This window comes from Cupressus sempervirens, chromosome 6, assembly GCF_028749045.1.
Source record: "Cupressus sempervirens isolate cs-2001-9-10 chromosome 6, ASM2874904v1, whole genome shotgun sequence".
NCBI classification, from domain to species: Eukaryota; Viridiplantae; Streptophyta; class Pinopsida; order Cupressales; family Cupressaceae; genus Cupressus; species Cupressus sempervirens.
In genome coordinates, this window is record NC_143123.1 from 42,486,621 (window position 1) to 42,509,712 (window position 23,092).

The 23,092-nt window shown below is 35.8% G+C and overlaps 1 protein-coding gene across 9 annotated transcripts in view; it reads left to right on the forward strand.

Moving 5' to 3' along the window:
- The window catches only part of LOC149551019 (Ubiquitin-conjugating enzyme family protein), a 226,836-nt gene that overhangs the window by 148,648 nt on the left and 55,096 nt on the right, over positions 1-23,092 (forward strand). For all 9 annotated transcript variants that reach the window (XM_089786585.1, XM_089786591.1, XM_089786586.1 and 6 more), the window contains one exon: positions 4,522-4,613. In XM_089786585.1, the coding sequence (XP_089642711.1) occupies positions 4,522-4,613 (92 nt within the window). The remainder of the gene's footprint in view (positions 1-4,521; positions 4,614-23,092) is intronic.

Genomic DNA, 23,092 nt, shown 5'->3' on the forward strand with positions numbered 1-23,092 from the left:
TTCAAGGAAGTGTTGTCGCTCGTTGAAGGTCTATTGGTGCCTTGTGCATTTCTGCAAAGCTCTTGATTCAATGCCCAGGGCAACCTTTTCCGGAGATTGTGTGACATTGGTATTTCGAGGACTCTTTTTGTAGGCATCGTGAGACTATGAGACTGTTGTGGGTCGTATCAAGACCCCTAGCAAGGTCTCAGTTTTCATTAGGAGCGCCATCAAGTTGAAGTAGGGTTGTCCTTTGCCCTCCACCTTACTAGGGATTTATATTAATGAGTTAGAGGATTTTCTTCGTGTGCACTCCCTCCCTAGGGACAATTATGCCCTTCACCAAGTTAAGATTTCTATCTTGCTCTTTGTGGATGATGTGGTCCTCCTTGTTTCCTCTTTGGAAGGTTTACAAGGACTTCTTGATGGCCTTGTCTCTTGTTGCGACTCTCGATAATGTTAAGACTTCTTACCTCTATTTCTTTTTCTAGGGTGCTGGGGTGGAGATAGGTTCCTTGTATACTTATTTAGGGGTTAAGTTTTTTGGCCCTTGTTTTAGCATGAGGCTGGCCTTGTAGCCGTATATCAACAAAGGGTATGGTCCTTTGGCCCTTCTTGAGAGACCGTGTTTTCCACACCACTTCCAAGACACCACATCCAAGATGACTCTTATGGATAAATTGATTAGACCGACGACTCTCTATTGCTCTGTTATTCGGGGGTCCTCTTTGCTAGAGTTGAATTAGGCCTCGATGGAGTAGATTCAAACCCTGCTTCTTCGACACATTATTAGATGTAGATAGGTCACTCCTCATAGTATTATTTTGGTGGAGATTGGTGCCCACCCATTCAGGTTTGGAACCATCTTTGACCTCATTTGGTTCTTGCACCATTTTAGGGGCTTTAGGGACTCTCAGGAGGGCTGCCACAGATACTTCTACCTTGATTACTCCACTCTGGAGGCTATTATGACTTATGTTTCCTCAAGCCGAGCTTGTGGATAATTCACTCAGGCCTCAACTTTTCTGAGTTCAATCAGAATTGAGAGTGATTGTATTCCTCCTTTCTCAATGTCTTAGGATGCCCCACTTCATGCCCCCTCTGCTAGGCAAGGGCTGAATATGCTCGTCAGGAGAAACTTTTACAAGTAGTATATCCAAACTACATGGGTCAACCCTCGTGGGGGGCTTTGCCGCATGATGGCTTTCTATGCAAAGAACTTTTTAGAGATTGAGGATGGGATTATTGTCCACCCTCCTTACATTTCTCAATGTTGGTCGTATTCTCTCTATAACTACGTTGGGTCTTTCAGGGTTGGCTCGCACAGGCTACGCATCTAGACTGACCATCACCTTGCTAGGGAAGACAAAGTTTTCCATCTTTGCAGCATGAAGGAGGTCAAGTCTAAGACATACTTCATCTATTCAAGCAGACTTATTCCTTGTTGACCTTCTTCAGGTTCATTGACCAACACTACTTGACTTTTTATCTTCAGGAAGCCTTGAGGTTGCAGGATCATTCTCTTCAGCTTTAGCTTCAGTCCTCTCTGAGCCAATACTCCAGTTAGCTTATCACCTCTTTCTTATTGGCAATCTCTCTGGCGCGTGTCACCAAGCGTCTTTTTGGGCCCACCTCTAAACTCTCCAGATCTGTGAGACCTCGTAGGGATTCTACTCAACAACTTTCCTCTTCCACTTCTAGAGGTCATCAGGGTTGGTCTGGGGTTTCTACTTGCCCATCGGCTTGCCCTTTGGTTCTTGAGTTCTTCATTATTGCCCTTGGGCGGTAGCCTGTAGTTTGTTGTTTCTAACTTTCTATTATTGTTCCCCCCCTGTTGGGTATTGTTTGGTGTCCTTGCTGCAGGATGGCTTCTTTGTTTCGACAGTCCCTTGGACCCTCTTTGTGGTCTTTTGTTGGACATTAATAAATTTATCTTATCTCAACCAAAAGAAACTAGAAAAATAACTATATAATTCGTACTCTCAGAGAGCTACATCTTAGACGATTGGGGCAAAAAAAGTTGATAAACAAACTAGATTCAAGTTCATAACGAAAAAGTTGTTTTGTGGAAAGAGTCTTGTTTTAAGATTGATAAACTAGAACAAGAATACGCAACGAAAGAATATTGTAGGGTGAAAGCTTAAGTAGTTGGTGGGAGATGATATCGACACTAGTGAAGGGACACTTTCAACTCTTTTAAAAGCACTGCAATATCACCCTTTTTTATTTTGTGGAAAGTTATTTGGAAAAAAAACCATTGTGCTTATTCATGGTGGGGCCACCCTCAATTGCCAATGAGAGCCTTGTGGGTAGGAGGAGATTGAAGGTGGAGGATATCTCAAGGTTCAATATTGGCGTGATTAATGGTTTTTATTTCCTTATCTCTTGCACCAAAGAAATGTCATAGCTCAAGTTATCCCTTCGAGATTCTATTGTATGTGATAAATTCTATGTTGTGGGACTTGGGGAAACACACATGGTCCTGGGTATATACAGTAGTTGCGTTTCCCTTGCAATGTTTTTCCAAAAGTACTGGTCCTTGGAGCAAAAGTTCAAATCTCAAGGGAAAGACATGGTAATTAGGGGCATACTTGATGGGTCACTTCAAGTGACCACAAGTAAGGATATGGAAAGGACTTTCCATAGGGGATAGGTCTCATAGCTTTCCTTAGGGTGAGCACCACATTGATCACACTTTAGATTATTTTGGATAAGCAGAGTATTGTGTGCAATGATATGCCTCTAGCTCTACCTCTAGATAGGGTATTTGAACACCTATTATAGAGTTGGATCAGGTTGCATCAGGTGTATGCAAAGGACTTTCCATAGGGGATAGGTCTCATAGGCAGCCATTTTCTTTGTGATATAAAGAAAGCCTCTTAGCTTCCTTAGGTTAAGCACCACACTGATCACACTTTAGATTAGTTTGGATAAGCAGAGTATTGTATGCAATGATACACCTCTAGCTCTACCTAGATAGGGGTTCCCAACAGCTGTCAAGGTTTTTAAACCCACCATCATCACCACCAATCTGTTCTTTTTGCATGGTTATTCTTGATAAGAGAAATATAGAAACAAACATTATCAAGAATAAACCAGGTAAAATAATCAGTGAGCCTGCAGTGTGTAAGAGCTCAAATAGTGGATTAGTGAACTCTGATCTCGAATAACATGGAGCATGAGAATAAAAGGGAGGCCTCATTAAGAGCTATAAGATTTGAGCATACAGTTATTTTAATAACTTCCATCTAGGACTTGGGGCTTGATAACACTATGCATATAGGCCGTAATGTATTTGGATTTATTACTCATAATATGTGGAACATTTTGGCAGGTTTGGAGTGGATAGTGCATTTCTTCAATAGAGTGTTCTAGCTGATTATTAGTATGGGTCAACAATAAATTTGAAGTTGTCATCTATATTTTCTTTTCTTTCAAAAAATTATTTGTCAGTTCACTTGGAGGTTACAGATTCTGACCTTTAACCTTATCTTTTTTGGATGCTATTTGTTTATTGACATTACTTTCTATATCTCCTACATGCTCTCCTGCCAACTTTAATTCTGTTTTATTATAAATGGTAGAATTGATACTAGACTCACTATCACATGAACACTAGTGTGCTACACCACCTTTATAATTCCCAAGCCAGAGGCTAGCCCCACTCCGAGTAGTATTGCTTGGAATTTAATACTCAACTAATATTCTTGTCTTTGAATAATCTATCAATCTCTCTACACCCTGGGGGCTTCTTGTGGACTATAATTGGTGTTACACTAGTCTGTTTGAAATGCCATTAGAATAACACAGACCTGGTTTTATATTTATATAAGCCTGCTCGATAGCAGCCAGTTTATTGAAACACGGACAGTCAAAATATCTCTGACTACATCACAAAACAATCGATCCTAGCAGATCTACAGTGGTCTGCGAGCTTTCAAATGTTCAACAGTTGCGATGTCCTGTATATGGTGTTCCATACTACTATTTCATCAAAGTTAAACTTTCTTTGTAGCATTATAGCATATGAAACATGGGACAAATGTAACTCACAAATTGGAAGTGTAGAACTTAAACATAGCTTGCTCAAAAATTTGATGTGCTTCTATATACTATAAAGTTGGCTATAGGAAGGTTCTGGAAGTCCTGTTTTCCTATTTGCACCTGTGATGATAACAAGTAAGACTGTATATTTGATTCCTAAATTACTCTTCATGCATTTTTCGTTGTATCATATTGGCATAAGAAATCAAGTTTCTTGTCGTTTTGTATATCCTCTGGGTTTTTAATTCTTGATCTTGCCATCTCCAAATGAACTTGATAAGTATTGTTCTGAACCATGGTATTGATGGGATTCAAGTGGTGACTTAATTGCTTTTCACCAGGCTTCTGTGGTTTACTTTGTAATCTCATGTAGCATTCAAAACTTTGTTTTTTGAGTTGTAGATTTTCAATGTTAATATCAAGTCTTATACCTGCTGCTAACAGTGAATCTTTTCTGAGTGCTTCTTTATTAAACAAAAAGATTTTATTTTCTTTCAGGTAATAACACCACATGGGGAGATAGTAACAGTGGAGACATTCCTTTCCTGGAGAGAGCGTTTTGAAGCAGAGCAAGCATTGGAGCGTGCAAAGTATGTATCAAATGATGCGTTGACCTTTTCATGATTTTTCCTGTCCATTGAGAAGGTTAATATGCTTTGGAATAGACTTTATAAATTTTTTTTATTGTGCAGAAAAGGTACAGAATTTCTGTACCACATGATAAGTTGGTCTTCATATGATTTTTCCACTTAATGAGGATGGTTAGTATGCTTTTGGAATACAGTGTGTAACCTTGCACAGTTTATTCAAAAACATAAATTAATACATTACTGTTTACTCCAAAAGCATACTAATAAACTTGGTTCTCTCTGTTTTTACATAGCAGTAGTGGAGAATTTAATGTCACATATTCTATGCTAATTGACGGCACAACATGGAGATACAAAAGTAAATACTGTTAAGCAATTGTCTTTCATAAAAAGTACTTGTCTTTTCCAAAAGTGGACTAACCAAATTACTGTTTTCTCTCCTGTCATAACTTTGGAAGAGAATTTAATATTACATTTTCTATAGTAATTGGTGGCATTGTATAGCTAGGGCTACAAAATCAGGAAGTGCCCTTGCTGCAACCAACGGCTAGATGCATAACATGGAGATACAAAAAGCTAATACACTATTAACTTACCAAGATCCTTATATGTTGGAGCCATTCCAAATTATCTGAGATTCTGAAGATAAGATCACATTGCGAAGGGACTAAGTTACTGATTCTGCTTTGGGTTGAGCTGTTCACCAACTTTCTAACCCAGTTAAAAGAAGTTTGTTAGAGATGTGAATAATACAATCATCGCTTTGATTCCCAACAAAGATGGCTGCCTTTCCTTTTCCAACTAAAGTTCTATTTCCTTATGCAACACCCTTTACAAGATTGTAGCTGAAACTTTTGCTAACAGGCTGAAGAAAGTGATCGACCAATTATTTTAAATCGGCAAAATTGTTATGGTAAATAGTGTTATATTAAACCGAGAAGATGAAGGCTACTTATTGATGTAGGAGCATCCTTGGGTAGTTGGCAATCTTGCAAACATCCAAAAAGATTTCCTTTTTGTTTATCTGTCTTTTGTTCCAGTTGGGAAGTTTCCTGTGTTCTAGGTAGTAGTCGTTCCAGTTGGTTTGCTATCTTATGTGATCCTTATGGCATGTTGTAGACATCATGGAGATCCTATTTCTAGCTTTGAATTCAATTTGATGTTTTTGGATAATGTTATCTTATGATTGGTGTGTTCCTACATTACGTATCCTGTTTTAACGGCTATGTTGGCAAGATTCGGCTCGTGAAGGAGCTTCATGCTATGCCAAGCCTGACAACAGATTGATTTTATACTTATTCATGTGGCCGACCTCCATGCGTGATCACACATCATGATATATGTATTTGGGGGGTGTTCTTATGGATTTGGGCCCTGACCTATTTGATGTAATATATTTCTATATCTTGGTGATTGGTGATTGGATAAGCTGACTTGTGGCTGATGATCATGTATACAGGTAGGTTAATGGTTGTTGTTGATGGGGCAATTCAGATAGGAGTTGGTAATGAGGAGAGCCATTATATTTGTTAGTGAAGATCAAGGATAAGGTTTATGTCCTTAGTAATGAGGCATGTCTGTTAAAAAAATTGTAGTCTGCATTTGCAGGCCAACTTGATGATAATTGAAAGCTATTGTTCTAAATTTGGTGGTGTTATTTATTATCTTGTTGTAATGCCTACCCCTACTTGACTTTTCTGGTTTGTTTTGACCAAATTCTTTTAGGCTTGTTCTATTATTATGTTTTATGATTAGCAGTGCTAGATTACTGGAATTGATTAATTGTATTTCATATTCAGTTAATATATGTGTTGAGTTACTTTAGTACTAGTTATTTCATGTATGCATGATTATACTTTGATGATGATTGTATGCAGTGATTCTAGTTATTTCATGATGTTAGTTAGATGAATGATTTTTATGTGATTTCTATGAATACTTACCCCATACTTGTATGTGTATGGTGTGTGTGTATGTTTTCTTTATGTTTGACATTTCTGATGTGGTTGAGGAAGGCATTAGTAGTCACTTGCTAGTTGAAATCTACATGATGCACCACTTTCTGCCATTACTTGTTTAGTTTAGAATATATGTGTTTGCACATGCGTGGATTTTATGCAGATTGTAGGTACCGGGTATCTACTTTCCTGAATTGCTAGGATGAGTGTACCCTATCAGAGTATTTCAATGGTATAAGTAGAGAGATAACTTTTGAGTCCAAATCTTAAACCCTAAGCCAATTGTCTTAGAAAATAGGACAAGTATTTGAGTTAGTTTCACCTTTCCGAATTCGTCAAGTGACGTGAATTCGTGATTTTAACCCTGGAATTTGATATTGTCCTTTGTCTTTAGTTGAGTTGTCATTTTTGGTTTTGTGGGTATGTGATGATTTTCTATCATAATTAAATCAAATAAAAGAATATTTAATGATTTAATTTGATGGAAAATTATTAAGATAATGCAATATTTAATTAATTGAGAAATTAATTAAATAAAAGAATTAAATTTAAAGATTTTATTAAAGTTCTAATTTAGGCGTATTTATATTTATTTAATTTAATAATTATTATTTAAGAGTTTTATTTAATAATAAATTCTGAATAATATTATTAGTTGAATTAATAAATATATTATTAAAATGTCTCATGATTTAATAAGAGAGAGAAAACATAATTTAATAAAGTTTATTTTAATTATATTGCATAAAGCTTATGCATGAAATTGAAATATAATAAATTAATTAAAGAGAGAAAGCAAATTAATTAAATAAAGATATTTTAAATTGCAAAAAGAGTGCATAAAAGTGTAAAAGATAAATAAATATTAAGAGATAATGATCAGCGAGTTCCCTCGTGTGATTGCACAATCAGAGCCCAAAATTTAGGAGAGAACTTTTTATTAGAGATCTAGAACTCATTGTTAAAAAGCCGGGTTTTGGAGGAGGAATTTTTCGGGAAGAAGGTTTTCAGAAGGAAAGGGAAATACTTGCCTGCTCCGTGCGTTGTCGAATTAGCATCAGATTCAGGTAGAATCTTGTGGTTGATTTGCGCAATAGATTTCCATTCTTCAATTTCCTGTCTTCTTGGTGTCTGTTTAAATCTGTTTTCAAAAGTTTTAGATTTGATTGAAACCCGTGTTTGCATATTTATTGTTCATTGTTTTCGAAAACATCTGTAAACGAATTGGAAATTTAGAAAACCCTCATTTGTGTTTTATCACTCTTTATGCTCAAAAGGATCTGTAATTAAATGGAAGGATAGAAAAACTTGTGTTTCGAATCTTGTATTCGTGATTTGATTGATTAATATTGAGTAAGATTTGGAAAAGAAATCGAAAGTTAAAATGCAACGTTGATTGGATCATTCGTATTTGTCCTATTAGATTTGTACTAGAAATTTATTTTAAAAAATATGGTAATAATGATTACCATAGTAAAAATTTACTGTGATAATTTTTATCACATATTTCCTATGCTCCACGGAGTTTCCGGGACGGGGATGTTTTAGGGTATGGGAACGTGTTTCTGGTACGGGTATCGGGGACCTTAGGGGATGACGATTAACAACATAGGGGATTTTTTATATATAGAGACAGAATTCAAATATGCATATCATAACATTGACAAACCATTCAGCATAGACATTTTAGAAGATCAATACATGGAATATTATCAAATGGCAAATACTAAGTACTTCTATTATGACAATATCACATACATATAGAGCAAAAATCAAAATGCCTAAAGGCTCCAAGTATCATGCTAAAATCAGAATGAAATAAAGAGAAGTCCAATTAAAATAGTTCGTAAATACTAAATGCAATTTTTCCTCACTGTTACTATTGCTCTTATGTTTTTTTCTTCCTCTTAACAAGTATGTCAAATGTAAAAATGATTAGAAGAGTTAGTGTTTTAATGGACCAAATATGGGTTGCATATTTTTATTGTCTTTAAGATGACTAGGGGTCGTGTAGATAGTAAAACTTAGGAAAAAAAAAGATTTTTATGGGGCGTTTTGCCTTTAGCAGATAATCTGCAAAAAAGGGGACAGCAAGCAGTTTTGGGGATGGATAGGGGACGACAAAACCGTCCCTGGTATTGCTGGCCATCCCCAAGTTTCCTACCAAAAAAATTGGCTATTTTAGAGACGTTTCTGAATTTGCCCAAAAGGGGACAACTAAAATCCGTCCTTGTGTCCCCGTTTCGTCCCCGATACAGGTACGACCCCAAAACCATAGGGGATGTGTCCCTGTGGAACACAACATATTTCGGATTGGAAAACATGATTTTTTTTATAAGTGGGGGGGGGGGGGGGGGCTTGTTTTGGATTTGTTTTGTTTTTTTAAAAACATAATTATAATATATATATATATATATATATATATATATATATATATATATATATATATATATATATATATATATATATATATATATATATATATATATATATATATATAAATATAATTTTAAAGGATGGGCAGGGGCCACAAACTCCCCACCCCCCATCTCCTCCCTTCTTCCCCATGCGCTGTTGGCAGGCCTGCTGCCATCGCAACAGGTACTGTTGATGGCGGCAGCGATGCCTTGAAATGCCAGCTTTCGGGCTTTAAATTAATTGGGCAGTGGGTAGCTTTTTAAAAAAAAATAATAAAATTTATTTTGTTGTTTTAATTTATATTTGTTATTAAATATTAACTTTATCACATATTAAATGTTTCTTTTAATAATAGTTTTTAGTAAATTTAAAATAGTAATTATTGTTTTATTAATATTATTATATTAGTTGATATAATAATTATTTATTGAAAATATATTTAAAAATATTATCTTATCAGTAAGATAATAATTATTAGTATTAATAATTTAATAATATTTAATAAATTTTAATAATAGTATTGAATCATAGGGTGTTATATCTGTAACTATTTGAATAGATAGGTTTTCGATTTGTTTCTTTAAGAGAACTTTCTATTTCAGATTTGGGGTGTTATTTTTGAAAGTTGGAATCAATTTATATGAATTGGATTTTTTTAATTTTCTTTGAGAATTTAAAACAAAACTTCTCTATTTATGATTACTAATTGAGGAACAAAAATGAAAACTTGAACACTTGTAAGTGAAACTTGAACTTTTATGTTTTCAAACCTAATGATTATGGAGTGACTTTTGTATGTACTCTTTTTTTGATGTGTGATTTATTGGTGTTGGGATTTCGGGGTTGACTTAGTACTTTGACCAAATTACGATGTTTAATAGAGGCTTGGGAGTTTTGTTTTGTGATGTCATGATGATGTTTTGATCTCGATCTTTTATACTCAACCATGGTGATGTTGTATGCTCTATGAGATGTTTTGATCTATTGATTGTTATTGCTTTCCAGTGTTCTTGTGTAAAACTGAGGTGAATGGTGTGACCTAGTTGATATAACCTTTTGAGTCTTCGATTAGTTATGTGTGATTGCTTTCCAGTTGCTTGTATAGGATTAAGGTGATTAAATGATTTGTTTTTGGTGATGTCATGTTATGACATGGATTGGTTTATGTATACTTGATTTTAGGATCAATCCTGTTAGGATGATCGTATTGGTGGAATCCATGATTACAATTAGTGATTTTTAGTACTTGTCAGTTGCTTGTTTAAGAACTGATGTATGGTATGTGTTCTTTTGTGATCTTTTGATTTTTACTGAGCTTAGGGTAGGTTATATGTATGTCATGTTGAAGTGGCTTGCAATGGAGGCCAAGACCCTAAAGAGGCTGACATGTAACCCATTGTAGGGTTATTTAATAAGTGACAACATTTCATTAACTGGGTTTAAAATGAATTAACAAGATATTGGTACCACAGAAAAGTCACTAGGAGGCCGAAGGATTAAAAGACTAACCGAGTAACCTTAGAGCTAACTTATTTGTATGCCTTGTCAGTACAAAAGGATACTAGTGCTGCATAGAGTCACTAGGGGATCGAAAGATTAAAAGGTTAGCCAGGTAACCTTAGAGTTGGCTCGTGCGATGACACTTACCCACATGCACAATAGATTCCCTACGTGTCATTGTTGCCTCTAGGTTTAGATGTCTTTTATGTCTTGGTACATTTGAGTTAGATTAATTTTAGGTTTTCCTTGACTTAGATGTTGGATTTGACTTTTGCGTTTGTTATCTTGTTTGGGACTTGAGACTATCTCCTCAGCGTGGTGGGAGTGGACTTTTTGGGTTCCACGAGGTCAGGTGGTAGTGTTTTTTCTTATACCATTGAGATCCAACCGTTGGATGCCGTTGTTGGATGTGCTTGTGGAGATGTTCCTTTTTATCTTATCTTGTTTTTCTATGATGGATGGTTATATTCTAAGTGTATTGTATTTGATTTCATAGATCTTACAAGAAGATGTAATCTATTTAATGATGTATATTATTTCAGCCTTTCATACCTTGCGACTTGTACAGTGGATGATTGTGCATTCTGTTTATTGCCAAGTGGCATCTTATATAATTGTATATTATTTAAATGGATTTGTACTTGTAGTTTTTCTTTTTAGGGGTAAACGCTTTGACCTAGAGCTATGAACCAGTGAGGCCACAAATGGGGGACCTCATCCCCATTAGATTTGAACCTTGATGGCAAGGATAACAACTCAACAACTTAACCATCAAAACATGCCACTATTGGCCGATTTGTACTTGTAGTTATTCTTTAATGTGAATTGTATTATATATTGGTTTTAGTATTAATTAAACTTAATGTGATGCATCGTCATGGGACCCTTAAGATTTGTAACTTGTTTATGTGTTGTTGATGTATGAGTGTATGTTAATTGCTTCCACTATTCTATAACTGTTGTTGTTTATTATATTTATAAAAAAAATGTTTGTCAAACTTGGTAAAACTTTAGGTTAACTTCTTTTGGGTCACATGGTGGGGCGTTACACTTGTTTTGCCATTTCCTATGTGTAATCGCTAGTTGCAAGATTAGATATCTCCATAGGGGATTGTTCTTTCATTGACTACGTCAAATGGTATTAGAATTGTTTGTGCGCTTGAGATTCCATAGCCAAGTTCCTGATGTGGCAAAGTTGTAGATTTGTTGTTTGTGGGTTGGCAAAACCAAGGATCTAACCTACATCAACAAGGGGCTTGCACAAAGTGATTTGGAATTGGATTTGCTCTTGGTTATACATATGATAGACAAAGTTTCAACAATTGGGATTGATCAGATCAAGTTTTGAAGATTGTGAACCTTGAGAGCATAGTTGTGGGCTGGCAGGAGGCATATTTGTCCTACAATTGTAGGGGGCTACACAAGGGAACCTGGAAGACTTGGTGAACCGGTTGAAGAGAAAGTTGGTGATTTCAAACAAACATTTTGTAGGTGTTGGTAGATTGCTTGATTGTTTTGGGGCAATCAACACTTGTTATCAGATCGTCAAATCTGAGGAAGTGAAGAGATTCTGAAGATTTGCAAGGATGTTGCCTAGAAGAAGGAATCCTAGAAGGCTAGACTAAATGATGGAGGAATTCAAGAATGAGATGAGGACTGAGATCCAAAATGCTTTGACTGGGGTTCGGGGGAACCCTCGGACCAAAGATGAATTTGAAGAGGTTGTTGAAGATCTTACAACAATAGAGGTTGAGATTCTTGCAGAGAGAAATATTATTTAGAGCTATGGCACAAATGTTCAAGAGTCGTAAAACAAATGTTGCATGTTCTTCTAGTTCTTTACAACTTGAATATTTGATAGATTAGATTAATGAATTAGAAGATTACTTTGAGCTTGAAGATGTTAAGGATCCTCAAAAGGTTAGGTTAGCACAGACTAGGTTGAAGGGTCATGCTGCCGTATGGTGGAAAGAGTTACAAAAGGATAGAGAAGATAATGGTGAACCTAATATCTCTAGGTGGAAAGTTATGATTTCTAGACCTAAGACCAAGTTCATACGAATTGGAGTTGTTCCAAAGGTTGCAGAATCTATAGCAAAAGGATTTGACAGTTAAGAAATACACTAAAGAATTCTACAAGATGATAATCAGATCTGGATACTTTGAGTCATCTAAGAAGAAGGTGGCTAGGGATGTTAGTGTTTGAGACTTTATATCCTAGACGAGTTAAGTTTGTTAATGATTAGTTCAATTGAAGATACTTATGAGTTGCTCTGGGGGCAGAAGATAAGTTAAGAAGAAGAAGACAAGGTAACTCTAGAGGAAGGGATAAATCAATTGCTGATAAGGGCAAAGACAAGCTTGTTATTGAAGAACCTGATTAGAAGATTCTTAAGAGAGGTAGGAACAACAAAGAGTTCAAAGACACTTGTTTCAAATGTGGGAATGTTGGTCATAAAGCTTATCAAAGTCTGGAGGATCCTAGCAAAGGTAAGGGTAAACAAAACCATGTGGCACATGAGGAGGAAGTTGAAGATGAACTTGTTGAAAGGAAGGCTGCACTTGAGATGGGAGAATCTTTGATGTTCAATAGGGATATGTTGAGTAAGAAGGAACTGCAGCCCATTCAGAGGAGGTAGTTGTTCCAAACTATTTGCAGAGGAGGCAAATGTTGTAAAGTGATTATGGATGGTGGCAATACTCATAATTTGGTATCAAAGAAGATGGTCCAAAAACTTGGATTGATGAGACTCGAACATCCTTGTCCTTGTGGGATAAGTCAATTTCAGGATAATCACATGGAGGTGAAAGAACAATGTTAAGTTTAACATTGGACCATGCCAAGATGAGGTATACTGTGATTTTGCTAACATGAGTGCTTGACATATTTTCTTAGGAAGACCTTTGCAATATGATATTGGAGCTATTCATGATTGCCAAAGGAATGTTGTTTCTATTGTAAGAATGACAGGAAATTCACACTAATTCCTTTGAAGGAGGAAGTAAAGTTGGGAACTTGTATGATGAGGACTTACACTTTGGAGGATCAGACACTTTGGAACAGAAGGTGATGGATTTGCAACAGGTGGTTGAGAAGATTTCTGAGGCTGTACAGTTGTTGAACATATCGATAAATGGATCTAAATTGATAGAGTTGAAGGCTTGTGATGATCAAAGAGTGTGGAAGCAGTAGGCTACTGAAGCGGTATCAGATGAGCATCAGGATATTTTGAATAAATCAGTGGCAAGGAAGTTATAGAGTAATGACATATTTGGAGTCAAGCAACAAAAAAGGAAGCAAAAATTGATTGTTGACTGTAGGAGCAACAGAGGCAGAAGCAATAGATGCAGGTTAAATCAAAGAAAAGATTGTGGAAGTAGTAGCATAGTTATGCCTTATGCTAGATGGTATACTACTGAGCTTGTGGATTTGGATAGTCAACGTAGCCATTTGCAGAGAATGTAACTTGCAAATGAGGACATGTGGATTAAGAATGAGCATGGGATTTATGTCCTGAATCCTATCAAATGTTCATAAGTTACTCTTATGGAACATCTTCCTATACACCTAGGGTGTCTGATGCAGGAGCATCCCTGGGTAGCTGGCAATCTTGCATCACCCCAAAAGATCTTTTTGTTTATCTGTTTTCTAGTCCAATTGGGTAATTTTTTGTGATATAGGTAGCGATCATTCCAATTAGCTCATTATCTTATGTGATCCTTATGGTGTGTTCTAGACATCATGGAGATCCTATGTCTACCTTCACAACTTGATCCGATTTATATCTTATTATTGGTTTGGTCTTATATTGCATTTCCTATTTGAACGGCCAGGTTGGCGAGATTTGTCCTGTGAAGGAGATTCAAACTATATAAAGCCTATGTACACATTGATCTATGCTCTTATTTGTGTGGCCGACCTCCATGTGTGGTCGCATGCCATGATATATCTGTTTGGGGGTTGTTCTTATGGATTCTAGAACTTTTCTTTATCTTGGGGATTGGTGATCGGATAAGCCGATTTGTGGTTGGCGATCTTGTATATATGTAGGTTAATAGTTGTTGAGGGGGTAGTTTATATAGGAGTTGGTAATGAGGAGAGCCAATATATCTGTTAGTGAAGGTTAGGGATAAGGTTTATGCCCTTAGTAATGAGGCACATCTGTTGAAACATTTGTGATTTGCACTTGCAGGCCAACTTGATGATAGTTGAAAGCTATTGTTCTAAATTTGGTGGTTGTATTTATTATCATGTTTTGTCATTTCCGTTGCGTAATCTCTAGTTGCAAGGTTAGATATCTCCGTAGGGGATTTCTCTCGTCTTGATTGCGTCACTTATATAGGTTTACAAAGTAGACGTTTCTGTCATGAAACAATCATAAACTAAAGATGAAAATAGAATCCAATTTATAAACTAAAGACTAACTAAGATGATCATCAAATAAATGTTACAATATTCAAATACTCTCTCTTAATGGTCATTGTTAACTACCCTGTAAAAGAGTGCACGTCTTGTGGTCATAATTTCTTTAGAACATTTTGCTGCTATTGAGACCCTCCCTGGATTTGCAAAAAGCTAATGACGAAAAGTAGCTAGAATCCATCCAAAAAAAATAGAGAAGACTGCCCATTTCTTCAGATAGCTTTACAACAAGGGACAAAAACCTGCCACCGACTCTTCCATTGAGATGAGTCTACCACTAACCCACCCAAAATTTGCAAAACTTCTGAGCAAAATTTCATCACAAAATGTCCAATCTAATGTTGGATAAGAAAGTTGTTCCTCGTAGCTAGAGGCTGAAATATCCCTAACCGAATATTTTCTCAAAAACCTTGAACGAATCTCAATTTTTTTTAACAAATAGATATTGCAATGGATTTCAGATTTTACCATCAAAACACCAATAAACAACTAGATAGAAGAAGTCCCAAAATATTATTGCATTAAATCTCCAGCAAAATTACATTTCAGAATTGACATTTCATTGAAGCTCTTTAATGAAATAAGCCATAAATACGATCATAGATACTCTTGGTACCCATATGAACCCTTAAAATTTTCAGTATGAGATCTTGAACCTCTTTGAACTAAGGTTCAAACCAGTCGTGGTTCGATGGTTTAGATGGTTCATCTTGCAATTCAGTGTTTCGGAAATTCAGGTTCAAAGGTTGAGTTCAATAACTTGACTGGCACTAATTGGTCTAGAAGAGATTCACAAGTTTGATGTATAAAGTTCAGGTATATAGATTCAGGCTCAACATTTTAGGTAGTCCAATGGATCTATTTCAAAAGCCTTAAAGTTCAAATCCAAATCTAAGGGTCAAAATCTCATTCCACTCAATACTCAAAGGCTAAAATTGTTTTGAAACAATCTATATTTAAAGATTTGTGTTGAACTGGTCTTAATTATAAAGACCCTACATGACATGCACTCTTTTCCATCAAGGAAGATTTAACCCAAGAAGCCCTTCAATTAATGAAGTATCATAGTCATCCCCTGTGAAAGTGGAGTTGTCAAAAACATTGAGGTCATACATGGATCTACATCAAAAGGAATTTATCTTTTCCCTCATCAAGCATTGTCGAAACAGGACTCCCTTCAATGAAGAGTCTCCATTTGAAGAGATCTTCCATCGAAAGACCAAGATGCAGATTTGGAAGTTAAATGCATGTGATTCATAAATTCAAGGGATGAATTCGAAAGTTGTATGGTTAATCGAGAATCCCAACTAATGACTACTTTCGAAGCTACATACATAATACATTGAATATGTGTCAATGAGCTCTTATAACTGACAAGGATCCATTAAAAACATTGGAGTCACTATGGGTGTATGGAGTGATAACCATCAAACAAGAGAATGATAAGTTAGTTCATGCTTATAACAGATGTTTATTCTTACAGAAACATGGTCAAGTGAGGAAAAATCGCTTGAGGCAATGCATAGTCAAGTTGGAACCGAGGATGTGCTCTCATTTTGGATGCATTTGTATCAAATTATGCTCAGCCTATGACAGCAGTAAGGGAATTACGAATTGAGCCCTTCAACCAATCGAGATCATCTTCACAGTTGGGGACTGTGGACGTTCGTATTGGTATTAGTTTCAAACATAATGAAGAGAAAACATGGTTGATCGTCATGCATAATGCTCACAAAGAAAGGAGGTGAATGTTGAATCAGTTGTGTGTGTTTGAAACGTTCAATGGAATACCCGTGTTCGAGATCCCCAAAATGAAAAACATTCTCGATCTCCATCAAAGGTGCTCGCGGGCGCATGGACTCATGATGGCGATCGGGCACCCATGGAAGTAGTTTGACAATCATGAGTAGCATGGACGTCGGCATTGGCAAATGCACGAATGGGAAGAGATGACTTTGAAATTATATTTTGTCATGGTCTGTCGCAAGTTCATCAATGGAAAATATGGGATTCGAAGCCATTCCTTGTGTCCATTATATGTGATGTATACTAACAAAATATTCACCAAAATTTATGGCTTGGAAATATATTGAGGCAAGGCATATACCTCAATCCCAAAGAGGAAGGAATGTATAGTAGATATACATTAGGCAATTGAGTCTTGGCTGAATTCCCAAGTTCGGTTTGAAGAACAATATTCAATTTGCACCCATGGCAGCCTTATTGATGTTCAAATGTCCCTCTTGATTGCAAGGTATGAGTGTGAACATGTGTAGAGGAAGGCATTGGCCTATCAAAAAAAAAGTAACAAGATGATAGACACATGGCCGATAATTTAGGAAGGTGGAAGCCTCCACATGTGACATGGCATCACAATTCATGTGCGGAGTCTTGACTATCATAGTGATGTCTGACTTATAAGAGAACAAAATGTGACCTGAATTCTTATGAATGTTTGTAATCTTCACGGAATAAAATTTTAGAAATGATATATATCATAATGGACTTGGGATGTTTCCACATTCGTGGAACCCGACATAGAGACACTTGGCAATGGAAAAAGCACTTTTCAAGAATCTGTTTTGCATAATTGAAAACAGACTTGTTCGAGAAAGGGAAATAAATACAAAGAAGAGAGATTAGTGAGGGGTTCTAGTCTTTTTGGCTTTCGAAAGCAGACTTGGTCCTGTGAACAGAGAGTCAGAAATAACAGAAAGAGAGTGGGGAAAATGTATTTTTCTAGTGGATTTTGTGCTATAGGAGGATATATAATTCTCTGAATGAATAATCAATGTGTATCAAGGGGCAGATTTTTCTTTTTTCTGTTGTTTTTAGAGGAAGAGAGTTTTAGTATATCAGAACTTTGGGTTTGTGTATTAGCTTTCGAGTTAATGTTAATTTGTGAGTTAGCTTAATTGTCTCTAAATGTAGTCTTGATGCATACAGTTATTTCTATGATTATTATTCAGATTTTGGGCTGTGTTATTCGTGTGTTTGGAGAGAATAATTCGTCTTTCTTTCTGCATTTCATCTTTAATGTAAAGATCGGGTAAATGAGCTTTGTATCATTTGTTTTTTGTTTTCTTGTAGTTAATCAGTTTCCTCGCATCTACGTTGTGTTTATGAGTGGATGTTTGTATACCTTTTGTGCTTTCTGGTTAAAAGCATCCGTATTTGTATTTTTGTGAATTCATTGTAAATTATACACGAGGAGCTGTACCTGGATAAATTCAAAGGGCATTTATGCTTTTCAATAGTGAGGTGACCCAACTGTTAGTACATATTCAATCTTCCTATTTGGGCTTTTGGAGTTAATTTGTATATTTTTCTTTGGAGGACAATCTGTTCACTAACAAATACAAAAGCTACAAGAAGATTGTATAATAGAAAAAATGAACTTGGAATACAATGTGGAACACCTGTGCGATGTCTCCAACTGACAATGGGGTTTTGTTCACTGCCCAAGCTTGAGGGTTTTCGTCCTCTCACCTACTGAAAGTTGAAGCTTTTGAGAATAACTCTCGAAGAGAGAAAGGTGAAATCGAAATCACAAAACCAGGTATGTTGGAAATGAGCTCCATTTTCCCTTTTAAGCACAAACAGGTGACTCTTTGCATTCCCTTTTTTGTTTCTTTATCTCCTTTTTAAAATAATACCTTCCCCCCTCCAACTCAAGGAAATAAAGTGCCCATAGACAATAAAGTGAAATTAACAATATCATCTTATTTAATAAGTCACTTTATAATAAATACATTAAATCTTCAGGCATTAAAATCTCTAACTAGATAGACTTAGATATACATGTGTGATAGCTCGCGAGGTCTTGGTAAGACACTCCTAGTCCTACCCTGCAATGCTAAGAATGCAGAGTCTGCTGACTTACTAAAAACAATGTCTAGAAACCCTACTGAAGCAACCCTGATTAGCCCGCAACTGAAATCACCTAGGGCAAAAAATGCTTTGATCACGTAGAAAACTTGGTTTGCCCATGGAACCAAGGCAAAACATGCTTATGGCGCAACAAAATCGACTAGCTAGAAAATGGGACATGATAGAGGCACACACTGAGAACGACTACCATGATTTTGAGAAAAAATCGAGAAACCTTCTAAACTATTGTAGTCTGTATTAGAGTAAAAGGTATTTCACTTAATTTTTTAATCAAGTCACCTTTTATTCCGTTCTTAAGATTCACTTAGTTATGCACTGTAGGTATAATTATTAAATACAAATTTACTCTTTAGGTTTTCTTTAGGGTTTCATGATCTCCTTTTATAAGGAGTGATCCATTGTATATTTTATTAATTTCCTCTCTGAATAATAAAATCTCTCATGTTTTCAGAGGCATTCTATTTTTTGTCTCAATTATTCTATTGTAATAGGTTTCTCGCATGCTAGTGTTCTTTAGGTTTTGTAAAGTTGGTTTTCACAACTTCTACATGGTATTAGAGATTCAGATCTGCTACTTCCTATTTGTGTTTTGAAGATTTTTTTTGGAGCTTTGAGGGTTTGAGGTTTGCTCTTTTTGATGTAGGGAATACCTCTGTTATTTAGTGCATTTTGACTGAAAATAGACCTAATGGCTGCGTTTTGGAGGCTGATTCCACGAATTTTGATATTAAATTTGACCTAAGTATTTGGGCCAAAATATTGTCCTTTAGTCCATACAAGTATGGATGCACAATTTTCGAAAAAAATTCATGAAAATAAACAAGATAAAGTTTTTATTAAACTTTTTATAGTTTGTCTTGAAAAGTTTTGAATTAAAACTTTAGAAAAGCTAGGTACTTTTGAAGTACACTGACACTTTGTGTAGAAGGTATGGTTGCAAGTGCAGGGTCTCATGTTAGTATACGCATGCCTAAATTGACGGTCTTTAAACCGTCACGCTTTTTGTTTCTTTTGTCATAAAAAGTGGGTGTTGCTTTTTTTCTCATAACTTGCTCATACGGAGTCAAAATTGGGCAAACAAGATATCGCTGGAAAGCTAATTCCGAGCTCGATCCATTGGTACAAGTTATACTTTTCTGATATTTTCATCTTTTGAGTTTTTTGTTAGTTGATGTCAGAGATCTTTTTGGCCTTGTCAGAGCCATATTTTGAGCATCCTGCGTCGATTTTTTTGGAAGTCCATATCATCAAAAAACTCTCGGTGAGATTTTTTCAGATATACAATCTATTTAATCTGTTTTTTAGTAGAGACATTGCTTCTTGCAAAAAGCTTGCATGCACATATTGTGGGAGTTCTTAGCATTGGGATGAGATTTGTTGTCATTTCTCTCACACAGCTTTTTCCATGCTTGTGGAGTGTGACCAATTACCACTTGACACATTCAATTTTTCTATGCAGTAGAACACTATGGTAATTATTCCATCTCCATCATTGGTTATTCCATCACCATCTTTTTGGGATTCATATCTACCGAATATCGCTATGTTATTTGTAGAATCCCATCTTTTGGATTTGAATTCCACACTTAGAGACATACGTCTTCTCTTTAATGTTAGCTTTGATTAAGTTGCATCTCCATTGTCTTCTAATTTTTCTGCTATGCCTTGCCACATTTAGCATTTACTGTGTAGGATTCTTTTGGAGAATCAAATTCATCTTGGTCCAATAATCACCATACATCTATGATGCATGTGGTCCTAGTTCCGAAGTCTTCGTTACACAACTGCACTGTGAAGAGACATCATGGGCTTCACTTTTCTTAGATCCTTCTGGTTCAAGTTCATATCTTCTCACATCGGAAGAGATTTTATATCTCCTCAGGATGTTATTTCTTCCAAAAGGGAGAGACATTGTTCTTTGTTCTTGAATCTACTATATTCTTTGTTGAACATCTCTACAATGGGGGTTCTATCATTCAAGGCGGACTTTAGAGCCTCTATACTCTCTTTTGGGGGGTTTGGTTATACTAATGGTTTTGAGAGAGTCTCTTGAGACATTGCATTTGTACCTGCTTTTCTATTTCTTTTTGGAGAAGAGTTTTCACGGGGGACTTTAGAGCCTCTATACTCTCTCTTTTGGGGGGGAGTCTCTTGAGACATTGCATTTGTACCTGCTTTTCCATTTGTTTTTGAAGAAGAGTTTTTTCCATGTGGCTTTCTTTTTTCTTCACTTTACAGAGATTTAGTTGTGATTGGGTAGCTAACATGGGTGTGTTGCCTAGACCCAAGTTTGCTTTCTAGCATTGTAGTTGTATTTTGTTTCATGCACTTTGTTTGTAGCTTCTCCCTAAGTTCATCTTAAGGGTGGTCTTAGAGTAAAAGGTACTTCACTTAATTGTTTAAATTAAGTCACCTTTTATTCCATTCTTAAGATTCACTTAGTTATGCAAATAGTTATTTAATAATTAGAATAGTTATGCATTATAGGTTTTTAATAATTATGCTAATTATTAAATACATATTCGCTCTTTAGGCTTTCATGATCTCCTTTTATAAGGATTGATGCATTTGTATATTTTTCATTCTATTATTGGATTAATACATTTAATACTTTTAGAGCTCTCTTGCCTTTTGTGCCTCCATTATTCTCTTGTGATAGGTATTCTTGCATGTAGGTATTCTTGGGTTCTATGAAGTTGGATGATCAACTTCTACAATCTGTAGATGAGCAGGATACCCCAAAACAAACTACAAGATACCATGATTTGAAATTTTGTTTTTCTAGAAAAATTCGGTAAAAACTCGAAAACAGGAATCCTCGATAGAAATTCCATGGGAATTTCTCAAATTACAAGAACCAAAGATTTTTGAGGAGAGAAATCGACCAAAACCAAAAAACAATATCCAAGACACTGATTAGGGAATACAAAATTTCATTTTGAGAAAAAAATAGGTAAAACCCATCAAATGATTTTTGAGGAAAAAATGACTAAACTCCACCAAATAATTTTTTAAGAGAAAAAATTTATTAAAACCCATTAGAGATTTTTTAAGGCAAAAAAAATTGAAAACCCACCACATTTTTTTTCAAGGGAAAAGATTATGGAAACCTACCAGAGAAGCATTCATATGGTAGAACATGAGACATAGCATGGTAAATAGCATATGCAAGTGACATACAACTCACAAAAATCACGTGCAAGCTATTAGTTTTGGTAGCTTGGATAGTTGTTCGTCCATATGCTATTATTTAGTATATAATTGTTTTTGCTAACAAATTGGTTAGAGTAAGGACAATTATTTATTAAATAATTGACTTCTTTTAGAAGCAACTAGAAACCAATTTTGTTAGGGTTGGTAAGTTGTTTTATATGTCAACCATCGATTGTAAATCGATCTTGGTCGTTGGTTTACCAATGAGAGTTGTATAAAAAGGGGTCTAGGGGGCATTTGGAGAATAACAAGTTTGGAGAAACATTTGTAGTGCTAGCAAATGAGTTTGTAAGTTTGCAGTGTTAGCAAACAGTCTTGCAGTGTTAGTGTGGGAATAGCAGTGGGGAATATCAATGGGAGAAATTAGGAGGTTGTCGGAGTTCTGCCAGTGAGAGGCAAGGAGTTTTGTATTTTTTTGATTTGCTGAAGTTTAATATAATTCCTCATCTGTAGAACTAGTTTTCCCTTAGGGGTTTTTCCAGGGACAATTTGTCTGAAAATGTTGTGTTCATTGTGTTGCGCATTTCTTTCCATATTTTTATTGGTGAAGTTGCAGTTGTGTTATTTTTCAATATTAAGTTGTGAATTTATTTTCGGTAGTTTAATAATCATTTACGATAGGAGATTAATAATCAGTGACTGCAATAGTTGTTTTTTCACACGGTATCGAAGCATTGTTAAGGGTAGAAGAGTTTTGCCCTAGGAAAGAAATTTTGATCTCTTTAGATTTATTATTGCTTTAATCCCTTGAGATGGCTTCAGCTGGTTTGAGAGATCAGGATAGATTGGATGGTGCCTCGAATTTTGGTGTCTGGAAGGCCAGAATTTCTTTATTGTTGGAAGAGAATGGTATCAAGAATTATGCTACCAGTGATGTGCCTGTACCAACGGATGCAACACAACTTGTAGCATATTAGAAGGACGATGCCAAGGTGAGGAGGATTATCCTTGACGGTGTCAAGGATCATATTGTTCCACATATCGCAGAGCTAAATACAGTGAAGATGTGGGACACCATTCTGAATCTGTACCAGAATGCTACCAACAACAGGAAGTTGATTCTCAGAGAGAAGCTA